Genomic DNA, 13,130 nt, shown 5'->3' with positions numbered 1-13,130 from the left:
GTGAACCGCTGGTGCTGTGTAAGCTACAGGAGCACAGGGAGGGCCGAGAAGAGATCTGTAGCTGTTCGCTGAATAAACAAAGAGCAAAGGCAAGAAGACTGAAGAGAGGAAAATACATTCTCTGAGTCCAGAGAAATACAAAGAGGATTAACGAGATTACAAGACATTTTCAAGAGGAGGGGGGTGAGAAATTGAAGGAGCTCACGTTAAATTCAGAGACAAAGGTCATGGCTGAGAGGTTCAGAGGAAAAGATGGATCTGGAGCTTGAAGAGAGTGGATGAGAGGTAAAGAGTGGTTAAGAAGCTTGAAAACAGACCCCAACGGGAGACACACCCACGACCGGAGTCAGGAAAGATACCAGAGAGCCCACTGGCTTTCGGTTTTACTTTAATAGTTGCATGTTTAGTGAAAAGCAGGGGGGAAATTACCAATTTTCTTTTGGCAGCAGTTATATAAAGTTTCATTTTAAGTGTATTTGTAAAAAAGCTGATATAAAAAACTTAAGTAATAATGGAACAGATGGTATGAAGACAGGGCAAATTGTGAGGATGGCATGTGAATGACTGAAGTTTGGGAATAAAAGGAGCTAGCACCCAGCTGAAGTTGGGGCACGTGACTTCATCCACTTCTCCTGCCAGGCCTGTCTCTACGCCCCACGCACATGGGCCTGGTACCATTGATGCTGTGGGTCTGCCCAACCCCTGACCTCAGCCCTTCAGCCAAATCCTCTCTATGATCCAGGAGGATGCTCTACCCACCACCCTCCACAGGGGAGCTGCCTTTCACAGCCATGGGTCTCTCTGCTCTGAACACCTAACCCTGCTTTAAATATCTTCTAATTATTTCTTGGCTCGTGTTTTGGCTCCTAAGCCAGATGTGAAGTTCATTGCTGGTAGGAATCCCATCTGTAACTTCCTCCCCCGCCTCCCCCCACCCCTGTAAGGCACAGGGAAGGGCCTGGAGATCTGGGTATTGTGTGTCACCTCTGTAAGTAAGTGCCATAAGTGCCAGTCACCTACTTAATTTCGAGTCAAATTAATGACCTGCTAATGACTTCCCTGTTTCTGTGAGGGGCACAGTCAGTAACACAAGGCTTAGGTATCTATAAACCATCCGTTTCCTCCGTGTGTTTCTAAGTGAGGCTCCAGGAGATTATCTCTGTAAAGCTCCTGCTCTCCAAGTCCAAGTCCAAGGTCGTATTACTTCCATGCTGAAAAGATACTTGGGCCTAGATCTCCAGACTTGGGGTCCCTCATCCTTAACACTCACAGGCAGCAAGTGAAATCAACAGACTTGAGTATTGAGTATAATATGGGTGTGGGGTAGGTGTCATTTAATTTTCACAACTTTAAAAAACAGAAATTTTGAACTTGGTGGGGCAGAATAACATTCTCTAGCAAAAACAGAACAGGAATCCTGGATGGTGAACAGCTTCACGGAGCTCCAGGAATAGCAGGGACAGGCTGTTCTGTGCACGTGGTTCCTGAATCAGTGTTTCTGACACCCAGCAACGTTAACTTTGCATCTTAATCCAGGCTGAGGCACTCTCAGCAGCCCTTAAAGCATCACCTCCCCAAAAATTCACTCTAAGTACTGTAGGTTTTCTGTGTGTGTTTTGTTTTCTTTTAAATCCTGGGTACCACTCCAGGTACTGTAGGTTTTCTGGCTTTTATTAAGTCCTGGTTACCACAAATTACACCTACCAGCTACCCAATTATATTATTTTCTTCTGTCTAATGTAATTTTTCTGTTTCTTGCTATTTGTTTGTTTGTTTGTTTATAATGGAGGTACTGGGGATTGAACCCAGTACCTTGTGCATGCTAAGCATGCACTCTACCACTGAGCTCTACCCTCTCCCCTTCTATTTCTTTATATAAAGGACTTTGGCTATTTTTTAAAAATTATCCTCCCTCCTGTATTAACCTGGCTTTTATTTGTGTTTTAATAATCAAAGGAGCTAAGAACAAGAATGAGGCAGTGGTTCTAGTAACCAGATGTAAAAATTTTCCTCCACAGGTATCAGTTAAAATGGCAAATTGTTCTGTAGTGGGTACAAGGTTGTGGAGGATGGTGCGGAGCCGAGGAGGGAGGGCTTATCCTGAAAGCTAGTTGTCCACTGAACAAGGCTCATCTGTGGATGCAACCACATGCCATTCCTGACTGCCCCCTCACATCTTAGTCATTCATTTATGCAACAAGCAACTATTATGTAGGTATAGGGGACGGTTGGACAAGTCTGGCAAGAGCCTCGCCCTCAGGAGCTTACAGTCGAGTGCAAGCCAAACATAAAGTAGATGATTTCAGTAATTCATTCATTCCACAGATAATTACTGATTATTTCATTTTTCAATAAATAGCCATTGAGCTTTTACACAAGGTACTGAGAATCAATACGAGCAACACAGGTACGATCCTTGCCCTTAAGGGCTTCCAATTCGAGAGGAAGTTAAACAAATACACAAGATGATCTCAGTGAGTGAAAAGTACCAAGAAAAATGCAACAGGAAATTGTGACGAACGAACTAGGGATTGGAGAATCTGCTGAGGAAGGGTGATGAAAGAAAGGCTCTCTAGGCAGTGACATCTGAGCTAAGACACATCCCATAAACACAGGACTAGGAAGCTTTCCGCCTGTTCCATCGCGCACTCATGCTTCCTAATTGCACCCTCCACTGGGCACTACTCAAACCTGATGTGAGCCTCTGCGTGTCCACTCTGTATCTTCTCCCCACCGAGCGTCCACGTCTCTGCGCGGGCAAGTGGAATGCGCCCAGGGCTGATTACCTGGTTGGTTGGTTGGCTGGTTAGCTGGCTGACTGGTTGCCTTTGGACCCTCCACATTCTGAGCTGAGACAGGAGGTAGCCGGAATTTTCTAATGGGGCGCCATGAACATTTTCTCTAGAGAACACCGACCACCACCGGGACTGTCGGTGTAAGCGGGCAGACTGCATCCGGCAACAGGCCTCGTAACTCAAGGCGAGCGTGAGCCGGCCGGGAGCGAGGAGACAAGGCGAGGCGCCCAGCGAGCCCAGGAACCGGCTGAACCCGGCCCAACTCTGCCCAGAGCTCCGCGCTCCGGCCGACGCCCACGAGGGGGCGGACCGCAGGCCCGGTGCCGCGCCTGCGCAGCACAGCGGCCGCTCGAACGGCCCGGATCGCTACCCTCGGAACTGCGCCGGCGCGGTGCGCCGGGCGCTAAGGGGCGGGGCTCCGTTGCGCCGCGCGCAAGGCTGGGGCAAAGCCCGGGCCGGGATAGGGCGTGGGGCAGCGCGTCGGGGCGTCCCTCGCGTCGGGCCCGACGGCGCGTGCGCACTGGGCGGCCTGCGGGGTGGCTGGGGAGCGGGGCGGGGGCAAGAGTGGCCTTTTCGCCTCATTGTGCCCTAGCGCCGCCCGGACACCTCGCAGGTCGCCGGCACCATGAAGATCTGGACTTCGGAGCACGTCTTTGAGTAAGTCTGGGGCGGGGGCGGGTCGGCGGGGGGCACGGGGCAGCAACGGGGTGGGAGGGAGCTCGGGCCTGGAGTCGCGGCGAGGCCGAAGAAGGCGCCTCTCAGGAAGCTTCCAGGCTCGGGCCTAGCAGGGGAAGCCGGGCCCGAGCTCCTGGGGCCCTGGCGGCGGGGCTCAAGGTCACGACCCCGGGGACGCCCCAGGAGTGGGCCCCCAGGGGAGAAGGCGCCTGACCTCCAGGCCCAGTCCCCGCCCGGCCAGGAGGGGCCTGGCGGTCATCCTCCCGGGGACGCCCCCTCGGGCGCTGGGGGCGTCGCCGAGCACGAGGTCCTTCACTGCACTCGGAGTGGGAGGGCCCCTCGTTGCCGTGTCAGGCCTTGCAGCACCGTGTGGGTTGTGGAGCCGAGGAACCCCCGAGCAAGGTGTGGGCTGTTGAGTCTAGTCTCCCCACCATCTTTGGGTGGAGTTCCTTACCTCGGAATGTGGATTTAGCGTGAGCTCAGGAGACGGGGAGGCGAAACTTTCTGGCACTTCCTTGACCTGAGGAATTGCAATTTATGGCCTTGGAATTGAAGTCCAAGGTCCACTTCTGGCTTCAACAAGCTGTGTGACCTTGGGTTACCCATTTTCGTCTGAGACATGGAAGGTAATGGTGTAATCAGGGCCTGGTGGTGTAAGATGTCTTTGAGGTCACGTTCATTAACATCTCTGGGTTAGCGAGAAATATTTAGTAACGAAAATAGGCCTTAAATCTGTTGAACGCTGATAATTAGATTCCCTTCTGGGTCCGTGATTCATTGTACAAAAGAACCACACATTTAACTCGCTATATCATTTTTGCCTAAACAGATAGTTGATCGATTATCTCATCACTCTTTATTGACTGACCTTTCTCTCTCATTGATTTGAAGTGTCACCCGTGCCCTGAACACTGCTGTGGTTTGTATTTGAATCCATTTCTGAGCCATCTGCCCTATTCCCTGTTCCACTGAACTTGATCTTGTCGCCACACCATCTTAATTTTTATAGCTTTGAAATGTATTTTAGTCCAACCATTTGAATTGTTTTGAACAATGTTTCTGAAGGCAATTTTTAAAAGAGGTTGTAACCTTATACATATTCCGTGAATCAGACACATCCCAGAGTCCACTGGATCCTGGAAAGTATAGGAAGTTAGAATCAGAGGGAAGACTTCTTTTCTGTCTAATATTTTATAGCCTTTCTGGGGGGAAAAGACCCTAAATTTGTAGTCTTTCTGATGTTCTTTAACCTGGTCACATTCTTCACTACTCCATTTCAGCCCTTGGGACCATGGGTGGTTTCTTTGCAATGCTCTTCTGGGTTTAAATGCTTTAACAAGCTGTATCTCCTTAGAACTTTAACACTCTTCTCTTTGGCTTGTTCCCTACCCCCCACTCCCCAGTTCTGCCCTTCTCTTTAATATTTCCCTCTCTACTTTCCCTTCAGTGTGAATGTTCAGTGAAATTCTGTTGGCCTTCTTATCTTGCATTTCATCAGAGGTTCCTAATCTTTCTTTCTCTCTTTTCGTCACAGACCTCTCTGAAATTTGATGACCGCTTTGGGACTCTCCTCCCAGCAGATAGACATATTCACGTAAATGCTGTGTCTGTCCTGGGAGAAGGAGCTCTGGTCCTGATTCTCCCCAGATAATCTGGGCTTTTTGATCAAGGTCCCAGCTGATACATGCACATACATGGCACCCAAATCTGTACCTTGGGCTCCAGCCTCTCTTGAACTTCAAATCCTTAATTTCAGGCTTTAGCAGGTATCTCCACTCACATGTCCCTCAGGCTCCAGTCGCCCTGTGTTTCCCATCTCAAGGATGTTACTAACAACAACATCTAAGTGATCATTCTGTGTCTTACCCACCTTTGATTTTCCAACACGTCCTTCTGAGGCCTAGCATGTAGTTGGTATCCAGCTGAAATCATTCATTGATGCCTTCAAAAAATATGAAAGCTTGCTCTGGGCCAGGAACTAACTGTTCCTTAGATTGGTTACACTTCGGCAAATAAATCAAGACATTATTGCTGCCTTGCAGAGTTAACAGTGTTCCCCACCTGGTTTTATAGGTTAAAAAAACTGGACAGCTCTCTAAGCCATCACCAGGTTCTACTGACTGCCCTTTGGAGCCATCTTTGACTGTCTTCCACTGTGAAGTCTTTTCACATAATTACATTAATTCAGTTAAAATGAGTTGCTGGAAGACTGTTAATCATAATATGCAGCCTTTGTAACTTTTCAGCTAGTTATGTTTCATAAAGCAGTCTCAGTCCAAGCTAAGTCAACATCAGTTTCTTCAGGTTGGCTCAGAGAGGACAGGACTAAATTACAAATCATGCATAACCACCCTGAAGCCATACAATTATTAATTTTTTTAGAGGAAGTGGGGGGAAGAGAGAAGTGTGAGGAAGCCAGCCAACCGTGGTATATGACTAGATGGATTCAGGGGAGGGCTCATCTGATTTTCATTTTAGATAGTTACCTTGGTAACAGTCAGAGTGCTTGGCCTGTGTCTCTTCTGTGTGTGGGGGCTTGTTAGATTTATGAAATAGCTCTGCTTATATACCTGCACTGATTGATGAATAAGACCTGAGGTTAAAAACAGAATGAGGTTCACTTGTATATAATGTTATAGCAAAAATGAAAACATTAACGATAAAATCACTGGTTATCCAGGGTTTTGAGAAATGAACGGGGTTGAGATTTTCCTTCCTTCCACAAAAAGCATTGTCAGGCTTAGTTCTCTGAAAAGTTGAAGTAGGGTACTGTGTACCTGTTTTGCTTTTATCGAAATTAAAAGTAATGCTGTGTGGTTTATCGGTAACTAGTTTGAAACATCATCTCCAGATCTCATCTTTTTCCTCTCAGTGCAGACATGTGGAATCGGACTGCAGGTGGCCTAAGTCACTTTTAATGCTCATTGTGGCTAATAAGGGGCTCTTTTGAGTAGGGTATCTTCTGTACAAGCATTTTATTCAGATAAGTTGTGAAGAGAACAAATGTACATCACATTTTGAATCACCCAAGTACATGTGCTTTTTCAAGAATATAAAGATGCTGTAAGTTCCATGATATTGTTACCATTTCAATCCTAAATGATAAGCAAATGCTTATTAGGAGAGAATATTAGAAAATAGCACATTAGCAACACCTTAAAAAACATGTTGTTGTATTGAGTGACCTTTTCAAAACAACTCAGAAATCACTCCTTTGAGGAAAGTAACCTTAATAGAGAAAAATACATTTTTAATAGTATGGTATTTGAAACAGTAATGCTTTGGGTCTTGTAATCCCTGTAAGAATTTACATTGCCTCTAAGTTTGTTGACTCTTACTAATTTTTTATAGCTTCACAGAAGGGTCAGATAAAAGAATAAATGGTATGATAACATTTTTTGCTGTCTGTTTCTGTAGGACATAATTTTTAAATACATTTTTATGAATCTGATTTTTAGAAACAAAATTTATATGTGAGAGTGGACACATGAATAGAAAAGATTACTTAAACTGTATTGTAACGCTCTGTAGGTTACTTTAAACTTTTAGGCATCAGTTGTACCATAGAGCCTGTGTGCTGAAAAAAATACTGAGGCCTGTACATATCCGAGATGCAGTCTGAGCCCCCGCAAATCGTGATCTTTCAGTCAGTATTTCAGAAAATAATTTCCCTAGGGAAATTAATTAAACTTCAATTATAAAAAATGATGGCTTATGAAAATGGTTGAATTTATATTCATATTTTTAAATGTTTGCTTTTTGATTCATTTTGGCAGCCACCCATGGGAAACTGTCACAACAGCTGCAATGCAGAAGTACCCAAACCCTATGAACCCGAACGTGGTTGGAGTTGATGTATTGGACAGACATATAGATCCCTCTGGAAAGTTGCACAGCCACAGACTTCTCAGCACAGAGTGGGGACTGCCTTCCATCGTGAAGTCTGTAAGTGTGTCTTTATTCCTGGAGGAATGTGACTGCTGTAGAGAAGTTTTCTAAACCACATTATAATTTCAAGTAGGTTGTGGGAGCTGATTCTGAATGTCATTTTTGCATCAGTTCAAATTGTATTATAATAAACTTGAGTTATGAGTGTATAATGAATTGGAAATATTATTACAGGCTTCTTGAAGGTACCTGATAAAACCTTCTGAAGGAAGCCAGCTGATGCTCTGTAATCGCAGAGTTTGGTTCTGCCTTTCCTACCTTGCCAGCAGCTTGAGGCCCTCGGTGGATGTGGCAGTGCCGGTGTCGCCGTGGTGGTTGGCTGGCAGTTGCTGTGGTTGATGGAGGAGGGACAGGCACAGCAAGTGAGGAGCAGACTCTCGGGCGTTGCTGTTGCCCCATTTGTTCCAAGATCTGGGCCTTCTCCCTGTACATTTAAAAACAGAATTCTGTGCTGTCACAAATGAGCAGGCTTTAGTGAGCCAGTTTCACCAGCAAAAACCTGAAATGCCAGTTTATCACAATGTGAGAGAACCCTGCTATGATAAGTGGACCCCGTTTTCTGTAGAGGTTCTCTTTCTAGAAGGTGGGCCCACTCAGAAAGCTAAAGGACGCATTTTTTAGCAGAAATGCACTGACTGCTTCCTTTGTCCGAACCACTGCCCTTGGTGGTGGGGACACAGCTGTGAGCACGACTGGGCCAGTCTTGGGACCCGAGCGCGGGGGCACTGCAGGGTTGCTGTGTTGCCCTCCCCCGTGAGAGGGCTGGTTTTCTGTGTGGCAAATGGAGCCGCACATCCTCTGCCTTGGGCTGCTCTAGGAAAAACTGACAGATACTCTGAAGCGCTCCTTTCTCTCGATGCCACGTTTCCCCCGAATGTTACGCTTTCCACGTTCCAGGCTCGCTGCTCCACCGTCACGTCCTGGTGGTCTCAGCATCCTGCCTGGTTCCCCGTGCGTTCTCAGTGGGCTGGGTGCTAGTTGCCCCTGAGGAGAGCTTTAGTGTTTGACAGTCTCATCTCCATGGTATGTGTGTGAATTCCTTTTACCCTTAAATGGGCCTCCTTTCTGACCTTTGCTGATTCCTCGTGTTTTTTATGAAACAGATTTTTGATTCAAGATATTAACACATTTTTACCTTCAAATAAAATGTTGATACCCTTGTTGAGAAGGCCTGCCTCCTCTGATTACTAACTCTGAGTGTTTGACCTAGCTTATTGGCGCAGCAAGAACCAAAACGTACGTGCAGGAGCATTCTGTGGTGGATCCTGTAGAGAAAACAATGGAACTGAAATCTACTAATGTAAGTGTGAGCTCCCTTTTGTTTTATTTTTAGACTATTTTGCTAAATTTTTTCTTCTCTTTTGTAGTTGATATACAAATGAATGTGTGCTTCTTGACTTTGGTTTAGAAAATCAGAGCTTACATGCCCTGTTGTCTCCGCCTGTTCGCAGCTCAGCCTCACCGCCCTGGTGAGCCTGCTGATCACTTCTAAGGGGCGGCCCTTGATGAAATGAATTTGGACTCGTGCATGTTGTTACCATTATAATACTTTTGTCAAATTTATTGTTTTTTTAATAAAAGGAAGTAATACATAGTGAAAAGTTCTGTTTACACAGTAACATGAAAGTGGTTTATTTGTTGTTGTTTTGTATATTTAGCTGGCAAGCTTTTGGTTTGTGAATTAATTTTGGACATGTGTTCAATCTTGGTTTCCAAAATGATGTGGCTTTTTTTTGATTCTATAGATTTCGTTTACAAATATGGTTTCAGTAGATGAGAGACTTATATACAAACCACATCCTCAAGACCCAGAAAAGTGAGTAGAAAATGTTTTAGCAAAGTTATTTTACAGTGTGTTTTAATTTTTCTATCAAATATTTCTTTAAAAAATGAAAGTTAGGTCATCCTGAAACTGTGTGAATGTGTTTTGTTCCAGAACTGTTTTGACGCAAGAAGCCATAATCACTGTGAAAGGGGTCAGTCTTGGGAGTTACCTTGAAGGACTGATGGCAAGTACAATATCTTCAAATGCGAATAAAGTAAGTGAGGCTGCTCCCCACCTGCTCTTACTCCTGGGTTTTGTTCCCTACCAGAGCTGTCCTTGTGAGCTGAGTCTCAGCCACTGGGGTGGGGGGCGGTTACTGACAAGGCTCTGGGATCTGGCGCGCCTGGAGTCATGCCCACACTGTAACTGTGACCAGCCTTTCACCCTGGGCTTGAAGTGAGTCTTTCTCTGCCTCCGTTTCCTGTCTGTGGGGACCGATGACCCACCTCACTTGGTTGGGCATAAAGAGTGAATGCGATCCCACATGGAAGGCCCGAGGCCTAGGGCCCAGCTCATGGGGCATGCTGATGGTGTGTAGCTGTGTGTCACTGTTGGACACATTGATTCTGAGCCTTTTTTTTTTTTCCCCATTATCATCTCCCACCCCATGGAATTAATACCACAGGTTGTATCTGTGGATATAGATATGTAGATATATATGCCTGTGTTTTATACGTTAAAAGAGTGAGATTTTTCTCCATCCGCCCCCTCAACTAATTTTTGCCCCACTGAGAATGCATGATTTAAAATAAAGTTTAGAGAAAGATGCCTAATGCACTGTTTTGTAACACGTGTTTAATATAATCATTTAGCAGTCAAAAGATATTCATAGATGCCTTCTCTGTGCCAGGCAGAGTGCTAGGCTAGACTGGGGATACAGCGGGGAGCAAAACAAACGTGGTCCCTGCCCTCGTGGAGCTAAGAGGAAGGCGACATTAATCATACAACACGTCATTAGGAAAGGAAAAGTACAGAAAGGTATGAGTGTTTAATGGGTGTTCAGTAAGTGATGTTTCTAGCAAGTTCTGAATGAGGGATGGGTAGGCTGTGAGGGGTATGCTAGGAAGAGGCAGTGCATGTGCAAAGGCCCTGAGACAGGAAGCAGGGAATGTTCCTCTTTCTGTTCCTCAGGGAACTGCATAGAGTGGCAGGAGGGAGTGGTTGAAGAGGAAGTCAGGGGCCAGATCTGTCACAGCCTTGTACAGGGTTTTGGTTTAAAATACGGACATAAAAAGAAAAAAGGAGTTTGACCTCACCAGTCCAAAGGGGGATCACTAATCATTGTCACTGTCATTTAATTGTAGACTCTTGAGAACATCTTTTGCATACAGAATCAGTGTGTATAGACCAAGCCCATTGCTCAAGGCATTTGATATTTGGTAAATAACATTAAAGAAGAAAAAGCAAAGATAAAAACCATCCTTCCTAGTGAGGTTTAGTTATGGTGAGGTTTGTGATGCTCCTTGTTACTTCCTGATATGCCATTTATTTGATATGTGCCTTTGCTCTCACTTGGTAACAATAAATGTACTGGATTTTTTTAAGGGTCGAGAAGCAATGGAATGGGTAATACATAAACTAAATGCTGAAATTGAAGAATTGACGGCTTCAGCGAGAGGGAGCATAAGGACACCAATGGCTGCGGCGGCACTTGTAGAGAAATGATCATGAAGGTTGATGCACAGCGCCCGGCTCCCCAGGTCCCTGCAAGCTGGCAGTGTATTTATTTGTTATTTAAAAAATACAACCATATTTTAGGTAGATTTTTTTTTTAATAAGCCAAAGAAAGGCTATGTGACTTGATCAAAACAAAGAGGTGCAGGGTTTCTAAATAAAACGGATCATCTGAAATTAGTTTTGTTTGAAATGACTGTCTCTAATTTTGAGGATTCCAGGGTTTATGTGAAAATTTAACAATTTTTGAAAAGTACTTGAAAATTGGTATTGGCTTATTAAATCTCCTTCAGGTAGAATCTTTAAGCTTTTCACATATTGGAAGTCTACCTGGCTTTGGACCAACCCCAGAACAAAGCAGAGCCACCTCTTACATACACACAATTGCTCTGATGCAGTAAACTTCAAGAACTTTCATGAGGGAACTCACTTTAAAGTTTAGAGAAGTTGTTTAATTTTCAGAAGACGTATAAATAATTTGCTCTGCTATAAACTACCATTAAAATTCAGTGTTTTAATTTGGTACTCAACAGTCTTGGAGTAAAAATTATCACAAAAGTAATAAATGACTCCAACAAAAATGCCACTTGAATTGTGTTGAAGAGTACTGTATTGACTTGCCAAAGTCTTGTAACTTAGTAAGGGTATCACCTTCCTTGGCTTTGTACTTTGTGACTTAGTATGCTGTGTTGTGGGCTGGTTGTTAACTAAAAAAATAAAGTCATTACCAGAATTTTGCAGCACTAAGCAGAAGAACAGCTGTTCACATCTTTTAGCGTTTCACATTTGCCTAACTTATAAATTGCCATGTGTCAAAATCATGGCTCTGTAATTGCTAAAGCATGATATGTCAGGTTACTTGAATATAATTACTTTTGAAGTAATTGTGACCATGAAACAGCTTTTTTTACGTGAAGAGCTGTACATCATTTGAAACTACTCAAATGATATCTTGATCTGAAGCATAAATCCCAGGTACTTAATGTTTTTAATAAGACTGTGTTGTTGCCAGGGGTGGGACGGTGGAGAAGAAATAATAGGGAGAAAAAAGCATTGACCTAAACTAACTGCAGCTTTTATTTATGGGAAATCCTTGCTTTAGATGCCAGAGGGCAGCTGCAGTCTGAAAAACAACACAGTAAATGTATTTTGTTTTGTATTTTGTAGCAGGTAATAAATTATCAACCACTAAATAAGAATATCTTTGATACTTGGAATTGTTGCAGAGTATTTTTGTTAGAAGGTGGTCAGCTCTTGCCTTTATTTTACAATGCTTAATGTGATAAACTAGTGTCCGGATTCCTGTAGAAGAAACCAGTTAAAATATGTATATAAACCACAAAAATAGTATTCCAAACTATTTTTAATTACTGGTTTTCTACTTAAAATATTGTTTAGCTTATAAATTCTTAAGACATTTATAAAAGCAGATTAAAGCCAATAAGGTTTTTGATTTTTTTTTTGTAACTAGAGATGGTTTTTACAATTAAAATTTCAGCTAAGCAAAACATTGCTAAATACTGATATTTGATAAGTTGCCTTGTATAATTTCTGAAAATTATACTTGTTCTGAAAGGGGTAACACCCTAACGATAAAAGGATTTCTAAACAAAATTTTATCCTGTTTATTTTTTTTTTACTCTGATCCAATGATAAAATTCTATAAATTTTTATTTTCCAGCAGTTTCTTCTTTTAGTTAAGTAGCTGGTAGTCTGTGGCTTATACCTGTTTAACTACAAGTAACATAGAAAGCATTTGCGATGACTGACCTGGAACAAAGTGCTCATGGATTAGAATTAGACTCGGACTATGGAACATATTTTCCTATTTTATTAAAGATGGATCTTATATGAATTAAGAAAAACTTTTATTGTTAATAAAAACTTCCTTTTAACTACGATGTTTTTCCTGATTATAATTTGTTTTCAATAACTGTAAAGAGCAAAAGTTATGTTTTTCCTAAAAGAAAACAAACTTTTTCCTAGTAGTAATGCGCTTAATTGCCACAGGCTACAAGCGGGCGCCGCACGGCGAGATCGTCTCCGTCCAAGCTGGACGCCCCGAGTCGAGGGTTGTCTCCCCGACGGTCTCCTGCGCCCCGTCCCGGGCTGTCACACCGGGGACCCGCCGAGGGTCACTTGTTCACTGTAACTGGGGTTGGTGCTCCATGCGGGCCGCAGCCCGGCCGCCTGGCCGCCGTGACCCCGGGGCC

General features: G+C 43.9%; 1 protein-coding gene across 2 annotated transcripts; it reads left to right on the top strand.

Moving 5' to 3' along the window:
• The first annotated feature begins 3,289 nt into the window (after nucleotides 1-3,289).
• PRELID3B (PRELI domain containing 3B) lies at nucleotides 3,290-12,816 on the top strand. Of its 2 annotated transcripts, none has more exons than XM_072944494.1 (6): nucleotides 3,290-3,452; nucleotides 7,247-7,415; nucleotides 8,629-8,718; nucleotides 9,164-9,234; nucleotides 9,355-9,457; nucleotides 10,094-10,222. In XM_072944494.1, exons 1-6 carry the CDS (start codon nucleotides 3,421-3,423, stop codon nucleotides 10,103-10,105), a joined length of 477 nt encoding a protein of 158 aa, XP_072800595.1. In that variant the 5' UTR covers nucleotides 3,290-3,420; the 3' UTR covers nucleotides 10,106-10,222. The 2 variants fall into 2 exon arrangements, with proteins under 2 accessions (XP_072800595.1, XP_072800594.1); XM_072944493.1 differs by lacking the exon at nucleotides 10,094-10,222 and adding an exon at nucleotides 10,789-12,816 and having other exon boundaries at nucleotides 3,294-3,452.
• The last annotated feature ends 314 nt before the right edge of the window (nucleotides 12,817-13,130 follow it).

Source organism: Vicugna pacos, chromosome 19 (assembly GCF_048564905.1).
Source record: "Vicugna pacos chromosome 19, VicPac4, whole genome shotgun sequence".
Lineage (NCBI taxonomy): Eukaryota > Metazoa > Chordata > Mammalia > Artiodactyla > Camelidae > Vicugna > Vicugna pacos.
The sequence above is the reverse complement of the archived record's forward strand: the minus strand, read 5'-3'. Positions and strand labels throughout refer to the sequence as shown.